Source organism: Typopeltis vanoorti, chromosome 9 (genome assembly GCF_054136105.1).
Source record: "Typopeltis vanoorti isolate ZY-2024b chromosome 9, IOZ_Tvanoo_1.0, whole genome shotgun sequence".
Lineage (NCBI taxonomy): Eukaryota > Metazoa > Arthropoda > Arachnida > Uropygi > Thelyphonidae > Typopeltis > Typopeltis vanoorti.
Window position 1 is genome coordinate 9,249,533 of NC_143557.1, and position 27,859 is coordinate 9,277,391.

The 27,859-nt window shown below is 38.4% G+C and overlaps 1 protein-coding gene and 1 non-coding gene across 5 annotated transcripts in view; both read right to left on the reverse strand.

Annotated features, from left to right (window-relative positions):
- Positions 1-27,859, reverse strand: part of LOC150102874 (ATP-binding cassette sub-family C member 5-like) — a 1,133,802-nt gene that overhangs the window by 1,092,196 nt on the left and 13,747 nt on the right. For 3 of the 4 annotated variants that reach the window (XM_090397917.1, XM_090397915.1, XM_090397916.1), the window contains exon 2: positions 6,903-7,064. In XM_090397917.1, coding sequence (XP_090254043.1) covers positions 6,903-7,064 — 162 coding nt within the window. Of the gene's footprint in view, positions 1-6,902; positions 7,065-27,859 lie in introns of those variants that run through there. The other variant, XM_090397918.1, reaches the window with a different exon arrangement.
- On the reverse strand, positions 23,606-23,915 carry LOC150102876 (signal recognition particle RNA). Its single transcript, XR_016548886.1, has one exon.

The window sequence follows — 27,859 nt, forward strand, 5'->3', positions numbered from 1 at the left end:
TAGTAAACTAATAGTATTAGATAATGAAATGTTGCTAAACAGAGAAACAATGTCAAATCAGACTAAAATATGTGGCTCTTGCGTTTCAATATCTTTGATTTTTTTCAAGAAAATGTGTGAAATTCTTGATGAATGATCTAGATTATTCACAATGGCTCTTGCTGAACAGCCTTCTTTATGGATTTTTGGGTAGACCATATAAATAAGGAGCCCTTCCAAAATCAGTGCATAACTTATACAAAGTATTTTGATCCCTGCTAACAACTTCATTAAGAAGTTGAAAGTTTATTTTCCACTTGGTTAGAGTATAATATAATAAATTTAGTTTAATCCTTTATCCAAGTGTGAGCAAACAAAGTTTGCACCTGAAAGTATCTTCAGGACTGGGTTAAGGTGGTACACACCAGGGCAACTCGTTGCAAAGGTGGAGCAAGCTACCAACACTCCTATCCTAGTATCTCCTATAATGCAAAACACATCTCCTTGCGGATATGTCTATTGTTATGCATTAAGGGAAGGGCCACTACCCAGACCGGTTTCGACCTTTATTGAGGTCTCTTCAGTGGGAGCCAGGCCCAAGTCGAGATATCAGGCAGAAGCATTAGCAGGTCATCTCCACCTATAGGAATTGCCAATTGGTGTGCCACCCTTTTTTAATAAATTACTCTGGATTTAGAGAAAGATGTTGAAAGTTTATTTTCCACTTGGTTAGAGTATAATATAATAAATTTAGTTTAATCCTTTATCCAAGTGTGAGCAAACAAAGTTTGCGCCTGAAAGTATCTTCAGGACTGGGTTAAGGTGGTACACACCAGGGCAACTCGTTGCAAAGGTGGAGCAAGCTACCAACACTCCTATCCTAGTATCTCCTATAATGCAAAACACATCTCCTTGCGGATATGTCTATTGTTATGCATTAAGGGAAGGGCCACTACCCAGACCGGTTTCGACCTTTATTGAGGTCTCTTCAGTGGGAGCCAGGCCCAAGTCGAGATATCAGGCAGAAGCATTAGCAGGTCATCTCCACCTATAGGAATTGCCAATTGGTGTGCCACCCTTTTTTAATAAATTACTCTGGATTTAGAGAAAGATGTTGAAAGTTTATTTTCCACTTGGTTAGAGTATAATATAATAAATTTAGTTTAATCCTTTATCCAAGTGTGAGCAAACAAAGTTTGCACCTGAAAGTATCTTCAGGACTGGGTTAAGGTGGTACACACCAGGGCAACTCGTTGCAAAGGTGGAGCAAGCTACCAACACTCCTATCCTAGTATCTCCTATAATGCAAAACACATCTCCTTGCGGATATGTCTATTGTTATGCATTAAGGGAAGGGCCACTACCCAGACCGGTTTCGACCTTTATTGAGGTCTCTTCAGTGGGAGCCAGGCCCAAGTCGAGATATCAGGCAGAAGCATTAGCAGGTCATCTCCACCTATAGGAATTGCCAATTGGTGTGCCACCCTTTTTTAATAAATTACTCTGGATTTAGAGAAAGATGTTGAAAGTTTATTTTCCACTTGGTTAGAGTATAATATAATAAATTTAGTTTAATCCTTTATCCAAGTGTGAGCAAACAAAGTTTGCGCCTGAAAGTATCTTCAGGACTGGGTTAAGGTGGTACACACCAGGGCAACTCGTTGCAAAGGTGGAGCAAGCTACCAACACACCAACGCCCTGGTGTGTACCACCTTAACCCAGTCCTGAAGATACTTTCAGGCGCAAACTTTGTTTGCTCACACTTGGATAAAGGATTAAACTAAATTTATTATATTATACTCTAACCAAGTGGAAAATAAACTTTCAACATCTTTCTCTAAATCCAGAGTAATTTATTAAAAAAGGGTGGCACACCAATTGGCAATTCCTATAGGTGGAGATGACCTGCTAATGCTTCTGCCTGATATCTCGACTTGGGCCTGGCTCCCACTGAAGAGACCTCAATAAAGGTCGAAACCGGTCTGGGTAGTGGCCCTTCCCTTAATGCATAACAATAGACATATCCGCAAGGAGATGTGTTTTGCATTATAGGAGATACTAGGATAGGAGTGTTGGTAGCTTGCTCCACCTTTGCAACGAGTTGCCCTGGTGTGTACCACCTTAACCCAGTCCTGAAGATACTTTCAGGCGCAAACTTTGTTTGCTCACACTTGGATAAAGGATTAAACTAAATTTATTATATTATACTCTAACCAAGTGGAAAATAAACTTTCAACATCTTTCTCTAAATCCAGAGTAATTTATTAAAAAAGGGTGGCACACCAATTGGCAATTCCTATAGGTGGAGATGACCTGCTAATGCTTCTGCCTGATATCTCGACTTGGGCCTGGCTCCCACTGAAGAGACCTCAATAAAGGTCGAAACCGGTCTGGGTAGTGGCCCTTCCCTTAATGCATAACAATAGACATATCCGCAAGGAGATGTGTTTTGCATTATAGGAGATACTAGGATAGGAGTGTTGGTAGCTTGCTCCACCTTTGCAACGAGTTGCCCTGGTGTGTACCACCTTAACCCAGTCCTGAAGATACTTTCAGGCGCAAACTTTGTTTGCTCACACTTGGATAAAGGATTAAACTAAATTTATTATATTATACTCTAACCAAGTGGAAAATAAACTTTCAACATCTTTCTCTAAATCCAGAGTAATTTATTAAAAAAGGGTGGCACACCAATTGGCAATTCCTATAGGTGGAGATGACCTGCTAATGCTTCTGCCTGATATCTCGACTTGGGCCTGGCTCCCACTGAAGAGACCTCAATAAAGGTCGAAACCGGTCTGGGTAGTGGCCCTTCCCTTAATGCATAACAATAGACATATCCGCAAGGAGATGTGTTTTGCATTATAGGAGATACTAGGATAGGAGTGTTGGTAGCTTGCTCCACCTTTGCAACGAGTTGCCCTGGTGTGTACCACCTTAACCCAGTCCTGAAGATACTTTCAGGCGCAAACTTTGTTTGCTCACACTTGGATAAAGGATTAAACTAAATTTATTATATTATACTCTAACCAAGTGGAAAATAAACTTTCAACATCTTTCTCTAAATCCAGAGTAATTTATTAAAAAAGGGTGGCACACCAATTGGCAATTCCTATAGGTGGAGATGACCTGCTAATGCTTCTGCCTGATATCTCGACTTGGGCCTGGCTCCCACTGAAGAGACCTCAATAAAGGTCGAAACCGGTCTGGGTAGTGGCCCTTCCCTTAATGCATAACAATAGACATATCCGCAAGGAGATGTGTTTTGCATTATAGGAGATACTAGGATAGGAGTGTTGGTAGCTTGCTCCACCTTTGCAACGAGTTGCCCTGGTGTGTACCACCTTAACCCAGTCCTGAAGATACTTTCAGGCGCAAACTTTGTTTGCTCACACTTGGATAAAGGATTAAACTAAATTTATTATATTATATTCATTAAGAAGTTTATTTAAATGTTTAATTTGTATAGGAATCTAACTAAATTTCTTGATAGATGAAGGTATCCTGCAAAAGGCAGTTTATCCTCCTCTCAGAGTTCACCTATCTGTTACCACTAGAGCTTTTCCTTTATCCACTTTAGAAATAAATACCGTATTTGCCGGCGTATAAGATGCACTTTTTTCTTTGAAAATCTGAAAAACAGAGTGCATCTTATATGCCGATACTCAGTTTTTTATTACTTTCATTTCTGGAAATTTTCTCTGTTCCAAGTTAAGTGATTTTTTTCTTGCTTCCTTGAAGTGTGTGAGAGCATTCCAGTTCCAGGCTGGATAGATGGAGGAGGAATGAAGTTATGCATAAATAAAATTTGGTCTAGTTGCCCTAACGGACTGTTGAAGAAGCCTGCCCTGCTAGTATGGGATCAGTTTCGTTCTCACAGAACAGAAGATGTTAAAAATAAACTCAAGGAATTGAAAACTCAGCTGTAATTCCAGGAGGTCTAACTAGTCAGCTTCAACCGTTAGATGTTTGCATTAATAAACCATTTAAGGGATTTATGAAGAAGTAGAACAGCTGGATGCAGTCTTCAGATTTTGAGGTTATGCCATCAGGAAGAAAGAAGAGGTCTAGCATTTCACAAGTTTGTGAGTGGGTCAAAGCTTCATGGGATGCTGTGAAAACTGAGACAGTGGTTAAATCATTTAAGAAGTGTGGCATTAGTAATGTACTGGATGGTACAGAGAACAATTTTTGTATGAGGACTCAGATTCTGATTTAGAAGAGGTTTTTTCAAGTGTCTCTTCATTTAGCTCTGGAGATGAATTTCCAGGTTTTGACATAGAAGATTAAAAGGTGGGTACTCTTTCCTAGTTAGATTAGGTATTTGTTGAAAGTAGATCTACTTATTACTTTATATTTGAAATACTGTAAATTCATTATAATATTCAGTGATGAAGTTTCTTTCCTAAAAAATGTGTATAAAAAAAAGGGGTGCATCTTATAGGCCAGTGAGTCTTATACGCCAGCAAATACAGTATATGGTTCTTTTGTTTTGATGAAAGCAGTGCATGGAATTCAGTAGGAGATAAATTACAGGGAGGTAATTTGCTTATAAAGAGTAAATCATCTTCACTTGAAAGACTAGACAGATTGCATTTGATATTATGCAAAAAATGAAGATATGGAATGGATTTAGGTATGACAGCAAAATCATCAGCTTTAGCTAACACAGTAATCTTAGCATCAGACAATGGCATCCAGAATATTAATGTATTCAAAAAGAACTCCAGAAAAGATAAGTGCTATTTGAGTAATAATTGGTGGTATTGCTTGAATTTTGGTGTTGAGCTGTTTATTTTTAATAACTTAGTGTCTGTATGATTTTCGGAGTAATTTTGGCACGATTTGTAATTAAAATTGCCTTATTTAAACGGAACACAATGTCACGGTACTCACGAGGTCAATCACGTGGGTGCCAACTAGTGCAACTAGGCAGGCGGTGCAAAAATCTAGTGGCATTAATGACATACTTTTCACATATGATTCAATGTTGTGAATGTAATATGTATGCATGGCAGAATGTAAGAGATGTGTTTGTGGAGATAAAATGTGGATTTGTAGAAAGTGCAATATATTATTAGACCATGAGTTCATGAATGTGTAACAGACTGAAAAAATAAAAGATGAAATAAATGAAAAAAATGGTGATGAGGATATGTTGGAAAAGGTCCAGAGAGGATTCATAAAGGTGATCAGTGGTCTTTGGAATGTAGAATAAAAGGGCAGACTGAGAGAAATTTAAGTTGCAAAGCCTCGTGAATAGGAGAAAGAGGGGGGGGGGGATATGATTGAAACATATAAGCTAGTCTGGGATTGTTATCTGGTTAACAGAGGAAATTTTTCATAAAATGGGACAGGGGTCTAGAACAAGAGGCCATTGCTGGAAATTGTGTAAGGAAGGTGTGAGCAGAGGAGTGAAGAGAAGGATCGTTGTATGGGGAGTGGTTGGTGAGTAGAATGCATTACTGGAGTGTGTTGTTAATGTAGACACATTGAATTTTAAGGCACAGCTGGATGAGCATTGTGTGTACCTCCCACAAAGAGTGACTTTGTGGAGGTCAGATGTTAATAATAAAAATAATAACCCATTTATTAGTAGCAGTGTTTCCAGCAGTAAATTTTTACTTATGATATAACAATTCTTATTTTTGAAGTCTGTATGAATGTCTTTCATAAGAGCAGGTTAAAAATTCTTTTAAAATATGCAGAACAATATCCAGTAATTTTTCATTCACACTAGCTGAAATCCTGCTTTCAGTCTGAAATAGACTATTTGCTGAATCTTTTTTTAGCCTCTTGAAGTTCATTTAATATCACAACATTTTTTTGAGAATGCAATCCAGCATGAAGCTTACCTTGTAAAACTGAATAATTTCCCTGAACTTGCCTGGAAATTTAACAAATTCTTCCCTGTGAAGAATAACAAGTCTAATCTTTAAAAAGGTACCTTTGGTATAACCATAAAACATCAAAAAGTACATGATAACCATAGTAAAAAACTGTACTAAAAAGCAGAAATATTTCTTACTGAAAACAATAGTACACCATCAGCATGTCGAAACAACAAGCAAATCAAAGAAGAGGAATATAAGGTCCATACAACAAATCAATTTACCAATTATGTGACACCTCCAGTGATTCACTTGGTAAGAGTTGCAAAAGTGCAGTATGAGCAGCAGTTATATTATGAAGCCAAAAAACCAAATAATTTCTTTTGATATGAGCAGCAGTTATATAATGAAGTCAAAAAACCAAGCGATTTCAAGAATGATTATGGAAGGATGATATTGGTTGGGGAAAATGATAATGGGATAACTAGCCCAGTAAGCCAGTCTGGTTGGCCGAGTGGTTAGCATATCTGCTCTCCAGCCAAAAGGCTGCAGGTTTGAATCCCGCCGTGGGCATGGATGTTTGTGATTATCTGTGGAAATATTAGTGGTGGTGGGTGTTAGATGGTGATGGTGTAGTCGTGGATTGAGTGGTGGAAACCTCGATGAGCCTTTGGGCTCACTGGAGGTGTCACATAATAATAATAATAACTACTGCAGAGGATATAGTTGAGACATTAAATGAGAAGTATATAAAGGTAGACTGTGACATTGTGTGGATTATGAACACAGTGGAAAGTGAAGAGGAGAGAGTGACTGGAAGTGAACAGTGGGTGTATAACAAAATGAGTAAACAACTTGATGTTAATAAGGTTGTGGGACCTTGATATCACCCTGTGTTTTTGAAGGAACGTGCAAATGAACATATTTAGCAGTAGGACAAGTTGTGTGTATGACAGCCTCTCAGAATGTCTTTGAATTCATGGAGGTCTGAGATAATAATAATACTAAATCAATTTTTATAGTATGATAACAATTCTTTCAAAATAATGTATATAGTAAAAATAAGAGGCATTAACAAAAATAGTACTTCACCTGTTTCCATTTAGTGCAGCACTATCAGTACAAGAAATGCTGTACAAGTCTGATAAAAACAGACAATCCTTGCGGAATGTTCTCCAAATCAGTGGCGTCAACCAAGAAAAGAGAGCAAATGCAAAACATGAAGCTTCATCAACTGGCATTATCCTTCCTGTACTAAAATATTACAGAAATTATTTTTCTCTTAAAATTAGCACAACATTCATATAAGCTATATGTATTGTGTTGGAAAATGAAGAGTTTTTGTTATATCTGGCTAAGGACAAGTGTGCAGTAAGACTAGACTAGTTATAGACCCAGGAATGAACTATGTTTGTATACAGATTCTAGAAGTATCAGAAATAAAGAAGAGAACAAGTTGTGCATTGAGTACATTGATCCATCTCAGACAAATGACATACCACTACATCTCTATTCCTCTCAGGGAAGAAGCGAGAGGAGTACTGTTGATGCTAACCTAGGAATAATGCCTGCACAAACTTGATACACAAGGAATAGTGACAGTAGTTCTGAGGCAGTATGATGTCAGGTGAAAATGAACAGGATGAAATATTTAGTTAGATGTTACAGCAGGCCTGAGAATACGGGTAGTGGTGACAAGAAAATGTATAGGCACACTGGTCTAAAAAATAATAAAAGAAATAATAACAAATCACCCATAATGATATCATTATGGGTGATTTTAATTACAGAAATAGAGACTGAAATGAAGAGATGGCATCCAGAGGCAAAGAAAACACATTTCTCATATATTGAGAGAGAGAGAACCATCTCAGGCAGTATGTAAAAGAGGACATGCAAGGATCAAAAATTTTTGATTTAATCACTTCATGGGATGTAATTGAAAATGGGGCATCAAATTTTCCTCTGCTTGGGGAGTGATCATTTTATCACATGGAAGGGAAGGGGGGAATGAGGACTTCTGTTTGGAAATCAATGCCACTTATGCACTAGTCAAGAATTATTAAAGTGAAACAACCTTTGAGTGTATTCCAAAACTCGAGAGGTTAAATAACATAGCATAAAATAGAAATAGATGAATACCATCTTATTTCCAGATTAAGCATGCAATCTGAAAGAAGCCATTATGGAATCAGCATAAGATGAATAACCATAAAAATCAGAAAGAAAAAAAAGTCTTCAGTATAAACAGAAATTAGCCAATCAAGCAAGAAATATTCCAGTTTTTCCTTAAGTGGACAGCAGAAGTAATTATTAAATGATGATATTACTCGGTGAAAATAGTAGAATGGCAACCACTACAGAGGATATTGTTAAGCTATTTAATATGAACAATTCATGAAAGTGTTTCATTCTCTAATTGTGACATCATACAAAAAACCTTAAATGTACAGGAAATGGAAGAGGAGAGACAATATTTAAGGAATGTTAATAAGATAGTTAGCTTTGATAACATATCACTGCATAGATTAAGGGAATATTGTTCAAGGGAGTTATATATATAGCCATTGCATACCTGTTTAACAAGAGTATTGCAAAAGGATGAGTCCTGAAGAAGTGGAATGAGGATAAAATTGTCCTCAACAAAGTGAGTAGGGTGATAAGTCTAACATCATAAATTATATACCAATCTACATCTCTGGATATGAGGTGATTTTAGGATCCATTATTGGATTGATAAACAACAGCATTATTTGTTATGGTCAGCATAAGTTTCTTAAAGGGTAAATCATGTTCAGGCTGTCTACTTGCATATTAAGATAACAAGGTGACAAAGTGCACATATGGTAAGATATGAAGGTTTTGAAAAGGCCTTTCATAGACTACTCGTTATTATTATTCAGGCTTCCATGGAGTCAAAAGACTCATCGCGGGAGGTCCTTCCTAGGAAACACAAAGTCTATCATACCACTCCTTAAACTCAACGACTGTTCTGCTCTCACTACTCTATCATTCAATTCATTCCACGGTTCAACCACACTCCATGCAAAGAAACCACTCCTCACCCTCTTGCTCACAGCTTCGTTTTGTAACTTCCAGGAATGGCCCCTTGTCATCACTCCTTACCGCTGTTCAACCATGCGAAAAAACTCCCCAGTGTCCTGTAACCACCTCCCAACAGTTTAAAAGTCTCGATCATATCACCTCTCCTTCTATCTACCAAACTCTGCAGTCCACATTCCCTCAACCGATCCTCATAACTAACATTGCACAATACAATCCTTAAACCATCTTTGTTATCCGCCTCTGTACCCTTTCCACAGTTAATTTATCTCCTTCAAATCCTGGGGGACCAAATCTGAGAACAATAGTCTAAGTTAGGTCTGATCAGGGTCTTATACAACGGAATGATAACTGTTATCTCTGCAGCTCAGCGTCCTTCTCAGTATTGCAGCAATCCTCTGTGTTACGTTCACCACCTTTGCAATATGCCCCCTGAATTTCAGGTTTCTATAAATCAACAACACCAGATCTCTTGTCTCCCCTACTTCCTCCAGTACAATTCCTCCAAGTATGAAGTGTCCCATCGATGTGTCAAGACCTTAACATCCTTACATTTTGCTGTTAAATTGACATCCCCATTCATTTGCCAATCTGTTTAACTTCTTCAAATCTTCTTACAGGGCTACCACATCTGCACTATTACTAATAACCCTTTCCAGCTTCACATCATCAGCAAACAACTGAATATCCCCTGCAACCCATTGACACTGTCATTGATATAAAGGTTAAACAATGTAGGTCCTAGTACTGAGCCCTATGAGACCCCACTTGTAACCTTCTGCCACCTTGAAACTTCCCCACCACACACAACTCTCTGATACCTATCGGACAGCCTATCCTGAATCCAGTTGACCAACCTGACATCCAAACCCATGTACTGCAACTTAAATATCAGCTAATCATGTGGTACCTCATCAAATGCCTTTGCTAAATACAAGAAAATGGCAGTACAGTATATGCCTTTCCCTCACCTACTGCTCTTGTCACTTTATTATAAAAGGCTAGCATATTACTAAAATGAGAATGCCCCTCAACAAATCCATGTTGACTCTCACAGATAACATTACCCTCATCTGCCCAATGCTGTATACGGTCCCTCACTAATTTCTCCAAGATCTTATCAACTACTGATGACACACAAACTGGCCTATAATTAGGCACTTCAAGTCTGATACCACCCTTATCAAATGGCACTATCTTACTTTCCTTCCATTCAATGGGCACCTTTCCTGCAGCCAGACTTTCATTGAAAAGCCAGGTCAAAGAAGCTGTCAGTTCTTTAGTATTTCTCGTGGTGAAATACCATCCAGTCCCACAGCTATACTGACATCCAGAGTACTCAATATTTGGAACACACTCTTCTCTTCCATGTCGAACCTCCACTATTCCTATAGTATTAAAATTTACTCCTCCAAGATGAAATACTCGAATAAAGTATTCATTGAACAATTCCATTATGTCCTCTGCATCAGTCACTCTATTCCCATTTCTATCCCACAATGTCATTCTTCCACAATCATTTCTCCTTCTACTGGCCAAGCCAAAAAATTCCCTAGGATTTTCTTTGGATCTTAATGCCAATTACTTCGCATATTCCAGTTTCGCCTTCCTTACCATACTAGTCACTCTCGTGGCCTGTGTCTTATATTCTTCATGCATCTTCTCTTCACCTGTTTCCTTATATCTCTTCCATAGCTTCTTTTTCACATGAAGTTCCTGGTTAATATTGTTTGTCATTCACTTTACACCAAATTGTGTCCTCTTCTTTACTTATGGAATACAGTTTATTATTCCATAAAAAAAAGTAAGGCTGAAGAAGCAGAAATTGTTGAATCTACTTGTGATCCTGTAAAACAGAAAACTAGCACCGAAAATATCGGTGCTAGTTTTCTTGGTTTCGCGATCCTCTTGGTGAAGAGGATCGCGAAACCAACACAAAGATCCACGTAGTCAAAAGAAAGCAGCTTCTGATAATGGTTGGCCCGAATGTTGGACATTTTTGCAGAAAAATGACTTCTGCGAGAGAAACGAGTGGCTGTATGTCAAGAATAAAATGTTGGGCTGCGACGCGTGTTGTGATGTCGGAAGTCTTGTCGTCAATAAACACATGGGAACGAAAATTTCAGCGGAGTGATCAAATGATAAAATCAGTCATTTTGAAGAATCTCGCAAACAACAGTTAATGTCAATAAGAAAAAAGATTTACGATCATAAGGAGAGTGCAGCGCACAAAGCATCCCAACAAAGCAAGACGACGAGGGTATATCGGAGGATATGTTAAAAGTGTGGAAGTTGCTATAATAACATCTTCATGGTGAGTACCGGCACCTTTTTTTCCAGAAAAAAAGCACTGCTTCTAACAAATATTCCTTCACAATTTCCCAAGCACTAATCATATCCCGGCCTTCCAATTTCTCCCTCCATGAAACTTCCCCAAGTTGACATCTAAGACTATTATAATCACCTGCCTAATAATTCCACATACGTTCCCGTCTTTGATACTCCTGCATGTCTATTCATCTTCCAAGTCAAACTCACATGGTCATTCTTTCCAACTGGTGAGAGAGATGTCATCTCAGTTATTATCAACTCTTCTGATGATATGACCAAATCCAAAACTCTTGAACCTCTTGTTCCCTCTATTGCATGTTGTATAAGACATTTGTCTCTCAAGAATTCTAGAAATTCAATTCCCTCATTGCTACATGCATTTTCCTTTCCCCAATTTATACTCCTATTGTTAAAATCTCTCATAACAATCATTCTTCTTGCACTTGCCAAGCTCAACTGTCTAAACATCTCCTGGTCCCCACCTTCTGTGCTCCTTGGTTTGTAGAAACAACCCACTAAATATCCTGTCTTGCCCACCTCTACCCCACATCATGCTTTCAAAATCATTAGTGTCACTGACTTCCAAAGCCTCCACTCTTAGAGGACATAAGCAGTACTCCACCACACTTTCCCTTACTTTCCTACCAAAAAATGCTGTACCCTGCTACTTCTATTCCTGTTATTATATCCTCTTTTGTCAACCACGTCTCAGTGATCCCGATAATCTTTGGCCAGGCTGATGCTATTAGCACCACCAATTCCTCTCCTTTACTCCGGATACTCTCCCGCATTAGTATCAAGCATAAAAATGCCACTGTTTCTACACCTAGCATCATCCCCTCTAGACTCCATTGGGCTCAGCGTTACCTGATGTCGTCCCTCTTCTCCCCAGTACCCATTCCCACAAGAGGCCACCCCTGCTTCCATTCACCTTGGGTATTCTAGTTTCCCTGCATTGACACAATGACTCGTTCAGAACAGCAATCTCTCCAGATGCCTACGTCCTTCCTCATTCAAATGCAAGCAGTCAATTGCATACAATTCCTTTCTATCCTCAAATGTCCTCCAAACAACCACATATTCCAATCCACTCTTCTGACACATTCTAGCTATTATGTTATTCAATATTACTGCTCTTCACTATCATACCTAGGCAACATGCCCACTATCTTTCCTCTCTGCATTTTCTTTTGTACAACCTCAAGCAAGAATCTCCTATCGCTCGCCGCCCAATTTACACTGCCTCTCAAGTCATTCGTTTCTACCATCACAATCATCTCATCCACCCTTTCACGCCTTTTAATTGCCATAGTCACACTTTCTATTGTTCCTCCAGGCTAACACTCCTCGCGCATTGTAACTTGCACACCACATATCACTGAATCCCCATATATTACACCTCCTATCACCCCATTCCTTGATTGCTCACCTGCATCCCTCACTCTCTCTCTCTCTCTCTCTCTCCTCTAACACTTTCTCTCTGTGTTCCCCTACTTACCTGCCTTTCTGACATCACTCTATCCCTGGTTCCAGCACTGCCTCATATTCTTCTCATTCCCTCTCTTCCACTGTTCCTATTCTCTCCTCTTCTACCATTCCCATAACTCTCTCTCTCTCTCTCATTCCCTCTCTTCTACTGTTCCTATTCTCTCCTCTTCTACACCATCTGTCCAAAAAGAAATCGAACATTTCGAAAATAGAAGGAACTAGTGGCGCCACCTGTTGTATCTTTTTGTTGTCGAAAGCAGCAACCTTCATTAGTGTTCCGTCAACTGTTTATGACATTTGTTTCATTAGAAGCCGAGTTATAGCGCCAAGAGTGACAGTGTGTTTTGACGAATGGTCGGAAAATGAGTTTCAAACAGAGCTGCAATTGACTTTTGTGTTAAACTTGGCAAAAGTTTTACCGAAAAGCATCAAATGCTTCAAAAAGCATACGGTGATGAATGCTTATCCCGTACTCAAGTTTACGAGTGGTTTAAGCGATTTCAAAGTGGTCGTGAGACGCTTGAGGACGACGAAAAGTTGGGCCATCCAAAAACTGGACTGAGTGAAGTTACCATCCAAACAAAAAGTGTGTGATTTCATCAAAGAAAACCCGAAATCATCAGTGAGATTGATTGATGATAAATTGGGGATTCCAAAATCAACTGTGCACACATTTTGACCAAGTGTTTGGGCCTTTGTAAATTGAATTCACGATTTGGTTCCCCACAAGTTGACTGACGACCAAAAAATGTATCGAATTGAACACTGCAAGGACCTCATTAAAACCGCTCATAAGGACTCAATCTTCCTTGAAACGATCGTTACTGGTGAAGAAATGTGATGTTTTGAGTATGAGCCTGAAACAAAGTACCAAAGTGCTGAGTGGTGACCACCAGAAGAGAGGCATCCAAAAAAAAGTCGCTTGGAGAAGTCAAAAGTAAAGATAATGCTGATTTGTTTCTACAATTCAAAGGGCATTATTCACAAAGAATTCGTTCCGCCTGGCCAAACGGTCCATGGTGAGTTTTATCTCGAAGTTTTGAAGCGATTAGTAGCAAGAATTCATCGCATACAGCATGAATATCGTGATGCAGGCAGCTGGTCACTTTTGCACGATAATGCACCGTCTCATCGTTCGAACACTGTGAGACAGTTTTTGAGCAAACCAAGTTTGTGTGTTGGATCACATCGTATTCACCTGATTTAGCACCCTGTGACTTCTTTCTCTTCCCCTGACTTCATTTGCCGATGAAAGGAAAGCGATACGACACCATTGAAAACGTTCGAACGGCAGTAACCACAACCCTTAACAGTTTCCCAAAAACTGATATAAAAAAACTCATTTAACGAATTAATTGACAGTGCCAAAAGCTGTATCGAAGCCAAGGGAGAGTATATTGATTGAAATAAATGATTTAAATAATTATAATTGGCCTGTGTTTTATTTTCTATCAAAGTTCGGTTTCTTTTTAGACAGAGGGTGTACCATTCCCATAACTCTCTCTGATTCGCTCTCTTCTACTGTTCTATTCTCTCCTCTTCTATCATTCCCATAACTCTCTCACTCCTACTCTGATTTGCCTTGCATTCATCTCTTCAATTCGCCTAATCTAATCTTTCACACTTCTCATCGCATTCCCCAGACATTCCACCTGCTCTTTCAGCTCATCTATCTCTCTCTGCAAGTCAGCCACTCTTGTTTGCCATTCATCCTCCCAATTGAGACCATCTCTAAAAACTTCACAATCATCAACCTTTCCACACTCCCCACTCTCATTTTTTCATTCATATTTCTTTCGCCATTCTCGCCCTCTATCATACCACTCATCTCTCTACGTGGAGAATCTCCTGCCTCTGACTCAACGATGCCCATCATCTCTAACTCACCAAGTTCCTTCCATGGCCTGCATTTTGCGCATATGTGTATTTCTCCTTCTCTCACCTGCCACAAATACAACCGCTGAGACACACATGTTCCACAAGTCCCGCATGCCACAAAATCCCTTATTATATCATGCAAAATGGAGTCCTTAAATGTGGGAGAACTTGGTGATATGCCATTTATACCATCATCATCATCAAATTCCTGCCATGTACCCTCAAGGGGTGTACAGGATATGACAGTACTACATGAAAAAATTAAATCATTACTAACTTCCTATCTACAATTTTCCTCCAAATCAGTCTGTTACTTGTCAAGACTCCAACATTATCAGATCTTATATTTCTATCGTCTAAGGCACTTTGTACCGTATCAATCCACCTATATCTTGGTCTTCCTCTGGGTCGTTTTCCTGCCAACCTGGCAGAGAACACTTGTTTTGCTAATCTTTCCTCTCCCATTCTATTTAAGTGACCATACCATCTGAGATTAGCTCTGCTAACGCATTCCTGGATGCTGACAATGTCAAGTTCTTTCCTAATATCCTCATTTTTAATATGATATTGCCATTGATGCCATCTGTTCACGCCTCTAATCTTTCTCAGGACTCTCATATCTGCGGTCTCTAGTCTTTGGTCAAGTGTTTTACTTCTGACCCAGCTCTCAGATCCATAAGTTAAAATTAGTTTGAACAGTCTTGTATACAGCTAATTTAGTGTTCCGACTAATTTCTTTCTTATTCCATATGAATTTATTCAATTGACTTCCCACGATACCAGCTTTGCTGATTCTGTTGTCTATTTCTATATTTAGTTTACCATCTTCAGTAAAAATTGTGCCTAAGTAGCTGAAATGTTTTACTTGTTCCACAGGTTCTCCATTCACAACACAGTTGACATTTTCAATGATTCTGCCTATTTTCATTGTCTTTGTCTTTTTATTGCTGACCTTCATACCATATCTATTACAACAGCTATTCAATTTAGTCAGAGAATCTTGCAGACTTGTAGCGGATTTATTTAGAAGTATAACATCATCCGCATAAAGCAAAGAGCTGACATTAACATATCCAATTTTGATATCAGGTTTAATACCACATTCCTTCATAATGTGATCCATATAGATAATGAATAACAGAGGGGATAATGTACATCCTTGTCTCACACCAGATTTAACATTAAACCATCTTCCTGTACTTCCTTCAATTCTAACTGCTGACTCACAACTCAAATAAAGACTAAGTATTGCTTGATATAATGCCCCATTGACACCATATAACTGCAGCGTATTGAATAGCTTCTCCTTTGGCACCTTGTCATATGTCTTTTCCAAATCGACAAAACTTAAATACAGATCTTTGTTATATTCCCATGCTTTCTCGACTATTTATCGTAAAGTGAAGATCTGATCCTGACAGCCTCTATTTGGCCTGAATCCAGCTTGTTCTTCACCAAGCTTTTCTTCCACAATTCTTCTCAACCGTTTCTCAAGTATACTTGCATAGATCTTGCCAAGAACACTCAGTAGGGAAATACCTCTGTAATTTTCACATTCAGTTTTATTTCCCTTTTTATATATGGGTACTATGAGAGCTCTACTCCAATCATCGGGAATTCGTCCCTCTGTCCAGGCTTTCTGAACTATGCAGTGCAGCCACTGTAAGACTCTTATACCACCATACTTCAGCATTTCTGGTCGAATATCATCTACTCCTGCTGCCTTTCCACATTTCAAGCCTTTGATGGCTTTTTCTACTTCAAGTATGGATATGTATTCCTGACTGCATGCCTGGTCAGTGTTTTTTATCACTGTGCTGTCATCACTGCTTGTTTCATTTAGCAGTTTTTCAAAGTAATTACTCCATACTTCAAGGATATCTTTTTCTCCTGTTTTCATTTCACCTTTATCATCTCTAATTCCTTTTACAGCACTCTTTCCTCCATTCCTAAGCTTCTTCAACAACCTCCAGAATATTTTGCCACCTTCTTGATATTTATTTTCTATATTCTTGCCAAAGTCCTCCCATGACTTTTGTTTAGCTAGTTTTACACAGTGTTTAGAATTCTTACATTTGTCTCTGTATTCTGTAAGAGTAAAAGCTGACTTATTTGCCAGGAGCTTTTGATATGCTTTCTTCTTTTCCTTCACTGCCTCTTTAACTTCCTGTGTCCACCAGGGAGTTCTGATTTTTTTATCTTTGCACACAACCTCACCACATGCCTCTCTGGCAGAATCAATCAATGTTTCCTTCAGAGTTTGCCACTGAATCTCCAAGGTTTGATTCCTGTTCTCAAACTCTTTCATTTTCTTTTCAATACTATTTCTGTATTTTAGTCTACAGTTTACATCTGAGAGCTGCTCAACTTTTATTCGCTTTAAAACTTTCTTACATGTTATTCTTTTCAATATGATATTCAATTTCATCCTGCTCAAGACTAAATAGTGATCACTTCCAATTTCAAATCCTCTGTACACTCTGGTGTCCTGCACCAGGGAGAAAACATCACTATCAACAATAACATAGTCAATGAGACTTTTCTTATTCCTAGCCTCTTCTCTCCATGTGAATTTGTGCACATTTTTATGTTAGAACATGGTGTTAGTAATAACCAGTCCATGTCCTGAGCAGAAATCCAACAGATATTTGCCATTATTATTAGCTTTGCTCTTTTCTCCAAATTTTCCCAAAATATTTTTGTATGTCTCACAATCATTTCCTACTCTACTATTTAGATCCCCAACAAGGACCAACTTTTCCTTTTTCATTGTGTCAGTTGCTTTTTCTAAAGCCTCGAAAAATTCCTCCACTTCTACCTTAGTAGAACCTTCTGTGGGACCATAGGCACAAATAAGTCTCATTGTCCAGTTCCCCATTCTCATATTTGCCCACATTACTCTACTCGAGACTGACTGCCATTCAAGAAGATTAGCCTCGTATTTTGTGTTGAATACTATGGCTACTCCTTCTTTTCCTTGATTGTTATTGCCTGAATATAACATTTTGTATTTATTGCTCAGAAAGATCTCACCAGTTTTGGTCTTTTTTGTTTCAGTCACCCCTATTATGTCGATCTGGTACTTATCTAATTCCTCAGCTAGCTCCATTTCTTTGCCATTCAGGCTTCTTACGTTGATAGTACCGATTTTTAACTCTGGTGATGTTGAGTTGGGGTTTGTTTTCAGATTTGTTCCAGTAGCTGACTTTTCGCTGTTCGCCCTGGTTCCCTGGCGAAAACAACGGGGGCCTTGTTTAACCGGGCGACGCCCCAGCCGGCATGAAATTTTGTCATGTTGTACCATCATTTTTTATTTTGGTTTAACCAATAAGAATACAATTTGGTCGGCTAAATCCCAAATTGCCAGCCCATCCTCGTTCGTTCAGTATCAAAGTAGATACCCAACAGGGTGCACCACGAGAAGGTGAGGATTGGGCATTAGGTCGTAAGCCCTGGTCGGTTCTCCGCATTCCTTTAAAGGCTATGTGGAGGTCTCCTCTCAGTTATACAGCTTTGACCCTTAAGCTATACCAATTTATGCAAATTTATGGTGATATGCCAATTTTAGCTGCCGCCATTATTCAAAACAGTGTCGAGGAACTATTACAACTAAACGCTAAATAAGTATAAGTGAGTATAACTATAGGTATAACTATATAAGTTAACTAAGTATAAAACATATTTAAGTATACTAAATATCTAAATAATAAAAACTTATGTTATCTTCTTCTACCACCATTCTTCTGCATACTAATCAAAATATAAGCAGACAGACATTAAGAAATAATAAATGAGTAGATAACTTTCATGAAAAAAAAAATTTTGAAAAAAAAAATTCTCCTGTTTCATAAGTATCTTTGTATGACATCACTGGAATACTTACATCAAGAACTTACAAGTATATATGAAAGATTCATGCAATGCTATATGAAATTATGAGAGAGTAAAGCAACAACAGTCAGATAATACTAACATTCTGGTGAATGTAATATTAAAAAACAAATGAACTCACATAAGCAGGTGTTAAGAAGCACTATTTTCCACAAAAGGAATAAACATAGTCTACCAGATTTATTAAGAATGGGACAATGTTACAGTATCCCTCTGCTATTTGTGAACAAGCTTTCTTAAGAAATTGATCTTATGCAGAATTTGTTCGTTTTCCAAAAATTGTTCTCTAAGGAGATAGCACATTCTGCATGTACAGACTGGTTTCAGAGTACTTGATGCAAATTTTATATTTTTCACAAGTAGCAGTGGATCTTCCAGACTGGCCAGAGTAGGATGAAAATCATAGCAGCACTGGATCTGATAAACACCATGGAAAACTAACGGGAGCAGCCTGCCCTTTGCTAAACCAAGAAATCCTACAGCCAAGATGTAAAGCTACTTGAATAGAAGCCTAAATATCTTTGTAATAAATTCAGATTTATTTTTAACATAAGGATTAGATATATGATATACATGCAATTAACTTCCTCTTGACAGGATGACAGTAGAGGAGCCCTGTAGTTTTTTCTAGCCTTCTTAATGAAGAATTCAGTGAAATCAATTAGACAAGAAAATGGGGTTTGTATTGTATTTCATAAAGCAGCAGGGTAATTTCAAATGTTTAACAAAGATGAAGATGGAACTGAGCATAGATATGTGTCTGCATGCCTGTACGTGTGAGTGTGCACTTCAAAGATCAAGAACTTACATCCCTATCTAGTTAATAAATGGAGACTTAAGTTCTTCATCTTTGGATCTCCTACTTTGTAATCATGCAGGAGATCCGAACAAAAAGCATATCTCCCCATTTTTAAAGTAAACTGTTATACAGTGGATAGTATAAATCTTCAGGATAAATGGTTCAAGTTTAGATACATAACCATTCTAAATAGTAAACATGACAGGTGAATGAAGAAGTGAGTGGGGAAGGGGAAGGGAGGCACGAGACAAAAAAGGAAATGTTGGGAGAGGGATCCTATGTGAGAAGAGTAGATGATGGATAACAGAAGCAGATATTTCTACATATCTAGTCTAGCCATAAACACTGTTACAACTTTAACAGCGCATAAACCTTTAATCTGTCAGTAAATCATTTACAGTTTTCAGCACATACAAACCACATGTATAATGCACATATAGCAGCACTCAATCAAAATGTTCCCCTTTTGCCTTCATGCATGCCTGAAGTCTGAGAGGCTATATATCAAATGCTCCAAATCCATCTTCAGGCTGGTGATGCTGGAGTATCATTTTGCTGGAGTATTCTTGCAAGCTACTCTCTCAAGTGCTGACCACAATTTGAACTCCAACAAATTCAAATTGGGACCTCCAGATGGCCATGCAAAATGTTTGTCTACTTGTGACATTGTATATTTTATATTCTACCTAGTTTAATATTGCTTAATTTCTTGTCCACAAAAAAATTTTCCTTTAAGTTCTATTCAGTTCTCATATACGTGCGCACTTTATGCCCAACCTCAAATCTTCCCTCTATTCAACTTAACAATAATCTGCTTATCTTAGATCCGCCCTGCAATTAATCCCTTCTATTCTTACCTATGTTTGTTCTGTTAGTGAAAGACCCTTGGTTTTTGACTTCCACTACAAGTTACCAACTCTGAATAATTTAGAAATATTTATTTGTTTTACGACTTCACCATTCTAAATTATATATACAGAATGAGAGATTAAGTTTGAACATATCTAACTTCAGTAAAGATACATACAATTCTCAAGTACAACTACTTCAACATTAACAGAGCAGAGCTTACTCACATTTGTGTTTCATACACAGTCCTAACAACTTGGATGAAACTTCTGCTACACTTTGCCTTTCTTCCAGGGCGCTGGCTATAATCTGGACAGCTCTTGGCAGTTCTGCTGTGGCAGTTTTCCCGAGACAGTGTAGATGGATTCTCCATCAGTAAACTGGAACCACCATGGATGCACGAACTCCACACGTTCGGCAGCTGCTGGAAATACGTTGGAATGTAATGGCCTCTCCTGGATCTCCCCCCCCCACGAATGGGGTCAAGGTCTCAACACGAGCAAAACAGAGAGAGAAAGAGAGAGCTCCAAGAGCCTAGAGCCCTTTTATAGCTCTGTTTATTCTTTGTTCTTTACCTGTAACTTCCTAGATCTTCTGCGAATATGATGACATCACTAGGGCTACCTTCAGTTTTGGAGGCAAACTACATTTCATGACCTTTCGAACTTACAAACATAATCTGGGCAAATCCCTTATTTTTCGTTACACATAGATTTTCAATATACATCGTTTTATACAACTTAACAGTAGAATCATTAGTTTTAAAACTTTACAATTTCTGATTTCTAGATGATTTAAAACCTATATAAAAGCGATTGCAGAAATTTGTATAGAATTTTACCACAAGAGTAAAAACTTTGTTTTTACTCTCGCTGTTTTGACTTGTGTTTAGCCAGTTTTACACAGTGTTTAGCTTTCTTACATTTGTCTCTGTATTCTATAAGAGCACAAGCTGACTTATTTGCCAGGAACTTTTGATATGCTTTCATCTTTTCCTTCACTGCCTCTTTAACTTCTTGTGTCCACCATGGAGTTCTGATTTTTCCATCCTTGCAGACAACCTCACCACACCTCTCTGGCTGAATCAATCAGTGTTTTTATTCAGGGCTTGCGACTGAATCTCCAAGGTTTGGTTCCTGCTCTCAAACTCTCATTTTTTCTTGAATAATATTTGTGTATTTTAGTCTACAGTTCACATCTGAGAGCTGCTCAACTTGTATTCTCTTTAAAACTTTTTTACGTGTTCTTCTTTTCAATATGAAATTCGATTTTATCCTGCTCAAGACTAAATGGTGATCTCTTCCAATTTTAAATCCCCTGTACACTCTGGTGTCCCGAACCACTGGGAAAACATCACTATCAACAATAACACAGTCAATGAGACTTTTCTTATTCATTCCCTCTTCTCTCCATGTGAATTTGTGCACATTTTTATGCTGGAACACTATGTTAGTAATAACCAGTCCATGTCCTGAGAAGAAATCCAACAGGTATTTGCCATTATTATTAGCTTTACTCTTTTCTCCAAATTTTGCCCAAATATTTTTGTATGTCTGACAAGCATTTCCTACTCTGCTATTTAAATCCCCAACAAGGACCAACTTTTCCTTTTTCATTGTGTCGGTTGTTTTCTCTAAAGTCTAAAAAAAGGCCTCCATTTCTACCTTAGTAGAACCTTCTGTGGGACCATAGGCACAAATAAGTCTCATTGTCCAGTTCCCCATTCTCATATTTGCCCACATCATTCTACTTGAGACTGCCTGCCATTCAAGAAGATTAGCCTTATTTAGTGTTGATTACTATGGCTACTCCTTTTTTCCCTTGATTGTCATTGCCTGAATATAACATTTTGTATTTATTGCTCAGAAAGATCTCACCAGTTTTTGTCTTCTTTGTTTCGGTCACCCATGTTATTTCGATCTGGAATTGGATAAGTGTACTTATCCAATTCCTCAGTTAACTCCATTTCTTTGCCATTCAGGCTTCTTATTTTGATAGTACCGATCTTGAACTCTGGTGATGTTGAATTGGGATAAGTTTTAGGATTTGTTCCAGTAGCTGATTTATCGCTGTTTGACCTGGTTCCCTGGTTAAACAAAGGGGACCCTTGTTTAACCAGGTGACGCCCAAGCAGGTATGAAATTCTGTCATGTTATACCATCATTTGAAATTTTGATTTAAGCCAATAAGAATATAATTTGGTCGGCTAAATCCCAAATAGCCAGCCCGTCCTCGTCCATTTAGTATCCAGGTAGATATCTAATAGGGTGCACCACGAGAAGGTGAGGATTGAACATTAGGTCAGAAGCTCTGGTCGGTTCTCTGCATTTCTTTGAAGGCTATGTGGAGGTCTCCTCTCTGTTATATAGCTTTGACCATTAAACACCCTCTCCTCCACTTCCTTTAAAGTTCCCCCACCAAGTGTATACTTTTCAGACAATTTCAGACAAATTATGGAGACTACAACCATGTTAGAAATGATTACCACAAATTTCTACAAATTTATAATGACAATTAGAAATAATTCTAACACGGTTGTAGTCTCCATAATTTGTTTGAAATGAATGCTGATCACGATGTAACACTAAAGGAAAGGATTCACATCCTATCATTGCTTGACAAATCTCAAAACCTTACACTTTGCAACACTGAACTGACAGTTCCACTTACCTGCCAATTCATGCAAGTTTTCCTGCAATGACATAACTTCAGCTTGACTCTGCATTGCTCTCCCAATTTTGGAAATTGCTCCCAATTGCTCTCCCAATTGATATGCAAACAGCTGCATATCACTAGTTATCATTAATATACAAATCAAACAACAATGGTCCCAAAACTTACCCCTACAGTACACCACTAGAGACTTACCTCTTACGAGATACCACACACCCATATACAACTTTCTGATACCTATCTGACAGCTAGTCACTGATCCCACTCAGGAGTCTGTTACTCAATCCCATCTGTTTCAATTTATTTAATAGTTTGTCATGTGCGGCAGTCTATCAAAAGCTTTTGCAAAATCCAAGTACACAACTGTATATGCATGCCCCCCCCCCCCATCCCAAGGTATTTGTCACCTTGTTATAGTACATAAGTAAGTTAGTGAAATGTGATCTTCCCTTAACAAACATATGCTGATAACCACAAAAAAAACTGCTGTTTTCAATCCAATTCTCTATCCTACTTCTCACTAATCTCTCTAGTACCTTCATAACAAGTCCAGATATACAGATTGACCTATAATTTAAAGCCACAGCCTTATCACTCCCTTTATGCAGTGGAACAATTTTACCTTTTTTTCCACTCTCTTGGAACCTGTGTTGTTGTAAGACTCTTATTGAACAAGCATGCCAATGCTACTGCCAATTGCTCAAAACATTCCCTTAAGACACATGGTAATACATCACCAAATCCTATCACCTTGTCGATATTAAGGTCGTTTATTTTCTCAAATACCTCCTGCTCACTCACAATTAAGCTATCCTGTCCTATAAAAGAACTGGGTTTGGTTATGTTGTCCTAGCTATTCCCATTCACAGATGCGATCCCACTACTGCACGACACGTAAGCTTTGTGTCATTCAAAATCTTCTGCCCTGGGTCGATTCGATTCTTATTAGGCAACTAGATGGCTCTCTGAGCTCCCTCAAAGTCATCATTATCGATGCCGTGCTTAGTGCGGACATCTGATCAACATAGGAGAATTGGGAAACAACTCCAAACTTCTCTCCAAAAAGTTCTCAAACTATCCACCACCAAAGCATCCTAGCAGATGGATCACAAGAGACTGCCACGACTCCCAGAATGTGTTACTTTGTTTTGTCATTATGACAGTGTCATAATGACAAAATATCATATATAACAATATTTATGTAAAGCAGACTCGATACCATGGGCAAGTAAAATTTCTTTGTAGCTCATACATTTTATTATTATTATTATTATCCAAGACCCCATGGAGTCAAAGACTCAGTTGGTAGGTCCTTTTATCATACACACAGCTCATCATACTCTGCTTTAAACACACTCAAATTCTCTGCAGACACCACACTCTCAGGCAAGGCATTCCAATCATTCACAACCCTGCATGAAAAAAACCTGCTTCTCACTCCCCTAATCTCCCACTATTTTCTGTAGAACCTCTCCAACATTGATCTTATAACAACCCCTTACTAACTTGTAGGTCTCCATCATATCTACCCTCTTCCTCCTGTCTACCAGACTCTGCAAATTGCATCTTTTCAATCTTTCCTCATATTCGACACTCCAAAAGTTAGAAAACTACCTTAGTCAGTTGCCTCTGGACCCTTTCCAACATCTTTTCGTCCTTCTGAAAACAGGTGACCAAATCCGGGCACAATAGTCCATGTGTGGCCTAATCAAGGCCTTATACAATGGAACAAGAATCTCCCTACTTCTACAAGTCAGTGTCCTCCACATCATTCCTAGAAGCCTTTGTGTTGTCTTCACAATTTTGGCTATGTGTCCCCTAAATTTCAGATCCTTATCCACTATCACCACATTTAATTTATATTTCTGTAGCTTTGGATGGCGATGCCTCTATATAAAGCATCGGTCACTCAACACAAGAACTACTTGTGCTCAAATTTGGTCACCTAGTTTTCATTGTGATGTGGGAACACTAGAGAGGATCCAAAGATGAATGACCAAAGTGATATCAGAACTCTGGAGTTTGGGTATGTAGAGCAGTTGAGGTAATATGGATTACGGAGTTTGGTGGATAAGAGGAAATGAAGAAATATGATAGACTTTAAAGTTGGCTAAGAGATTTTACCAAATTAACACAGAATCTGTATTAGAATTATAAAGTAAGATGAGAAGAAGGGGGGGAAATCCCTGAAAGTTGTATAAAGATGTGATATATAAGGGTGTGAGGAGTAGATTTTTTTTTTTTTTTTTTTTTTTACAAAGCGAGCTATTGGTGAGTGGAATACATTGTCAGAGTGCATTGTGAATGCAGGGAGTGTAAATAATTTGAAAGCTCAATATGATTGACATGTTGCTAATTGAGTAGACCTCCTATGATGAGTCTCCTAGTCCATCAAGGTTACTATAATAAATAATAACTTCTGCAAACTCTTCCAATATCTGCAGAAGAGTGGAGCAATTGCAACCACTTGGGTTCAGAAATTTTGCAACAGAACAATGTTCACCCAACCATTCTCATGGTCTTATATTAATAAGATACCAAATGGAATGACCTCTAAAAAATATGGCAAGGCAGCCCAAGTAAAAAATTCAGTATATCAAGTGTCCTGAGAGTAAAACTCTAGTTTCACGCTAGCCTACACTGTAGTTCGCAACAGTCGAGAAAAAAAAATTAATAAATCCAAATATGATTTTGAAAGAACTAAATGCAGAAAACCTGCCTCCTGTTCAAACAGCATTCAAGCTTTGTCTTTCTTCAGCAAAACCAGTGTACACACTTTTGCCCATTCATGTTTCCATCTCTCTCTCTCTCTCTCTCTCTCTCTCTCTCTCTCTCTCTCTCTCTCTCCAATCAGATGATGCTTGTAACATCATCTAAAGACAAGGCTAACCTACTGGCATTCTTCTCCATTAACTCCTGCACTGATGACAAGGCAAAATATCCCCCCCCCCCCAACCCACAAACATATATACCACTTTATCAAAAAATGCTCATATATGCCTTCCCCTAGTCACATCACATCACAAAGAAAGAAACAAAGAAATTAGAAGAAAGGTTTCCCACTAATTCTAGGAATTCATACTTTCACCTGATCTCTCCCTCACGTACATAAATGACATTTTCACATAGACCTCAACTCCTATCAATTACTATACTGGCAACAATATTCTCCATTTCTCTTTTTCATTTGACAAACCCTTTAGCACACAATCATTAGAGGCTTCAATATCTTCCATAATGAATGACTAAAACTAATTTCATTATTATTATTCAACAGTCCTTCCAGGATCAAAAGTGGATGGGTGGTATCTCTGTCCTTCATTTTTCCAGTTTGTCAGCCAATACCACAGCAGTGTGGGACAGAAGAAAGAAGATATAAACTGGATCTAGGAGTCTTAAGCTCTGGCAATGGCTGTATTATACTCAAGCACATCTGAAAGCAATCAAGTTTCATGTGGTGGGGCATCTCCAAAGTGAAAAAGTTAATTATCTTGGCAGCCATAAATGATTTGAAAGGTAAAAAATAAGTAATGAGAGAGGATATGAAACAGTTGTTGAAAGAAATGAAAATGAAGAGTGAGAAAGTAAAGATTATAAGTCAGCAGCATCAATATTACAGAACAGAAATGAGAAAAGGACCATGATTGTTAATAAGAAGATTGTGTAGAAGGAATGGTGTGCAGTTTATATATGGGATAAATTTAAAGGATGAAAGGACTTGCATATGATACTCGTTTGAATGGTTTTGGAGTTATATGTTTTGAGAAAGTATTGTCAGTTTGAAGTTGGAAGTGCAATAACAGGGAAACGAGATTATTGCGAGGAGAGTGTAATCAGCATGTGTCTAGCAATTCCTGGGACAAATGAGTGAGTACAGGAATGACTGTGCACAAATACCACCCCTTGGGATAAATGACTGTGTATGCACAAATGACTGAACAGCCAGGTGCAGTCTCCCAGATTTTGAATATGACATCGGGGTGCTTAAGGGTCAAAGCTGTATAACTGAGAGGAGACCTCCACATAGCCTTTAAAGGAATGCGGAGAACAGACCAGGGCTTCTGACCTAATGTCCAATTCTCACCTTCTCGTGGTGCACCCTGTTGGGTATCTACTTTGATACTGAACGAACGAGGATGGGCTGGCAATTTGGGAATTAGCCGACCAAATTGTATTCTTATTGGTTAAACCAAAATAAAAAATGATGGTACAACATGACAAAATTTCATGCCGGCTGGGGCGTCGCCCGGTTAAACAAGGCCCCCGTTGTTTTCGCCAGGGAACCAGGGCGAACAGCGAAAAGTCAGCTACTGGAACAAATCTGAAAACAAACCCCAACTCAACATCACCAGAGTTAAAGATCGGTACTATCAACGTAAGAAGCCTGAATGGCAAAGAAATGGAGCTAGCTGAGGAATTAGATAAGTACCAGATCGACATAATAGGGGTGACTGAAACAAAAAAGACCAAAACTGGTGAGATCTTTCTGAGCAATAAATACAAAATGTTATATTCAGGCAATAACAATCAAGGAAAAGAAGGAGTAGCCATAGTATTCAACACAAAATACGAGGCTAATCTTCTTGAATGGCAGTCAGTCTCGAGTAGAGTAATGTGGGCAAATATGAGAATGGGGAACTGGACAATGAGACTTATTTGTGCCTATGGTCCCACAGAAGGTTCTACTAAGGTAGAAGTGGAGGAATTTTTTGAGGCTTTAGAAAAAGCAACTGACACAATGAAAAAGGAAAAGTTGGTCCTTGTTGGGGATCTAAATAGTAGAGTAGGAAATGATTGTGAGACATACAAAAATATTTTGGGAAAATTTGGAGAAAAGAGAAAAGCTAATAATAATGGCAAATATCTGTTGGATTTCTGCTCAGGACATGGACTGGTTATTACTAACACCATGTTCCAACATAAAAATGTGCACAAATTCACATGGAGAGAAGAGGCTAGGAATAAGAAAAGTCTCATTGACTATGTTATTGTTGATAGTGATGTTTTCTCCCTGGTGCAGGACACCAGAGTGTACAGAGGATTTGAAATTGGAAGTGATCACTATTTAGTCTTGAGC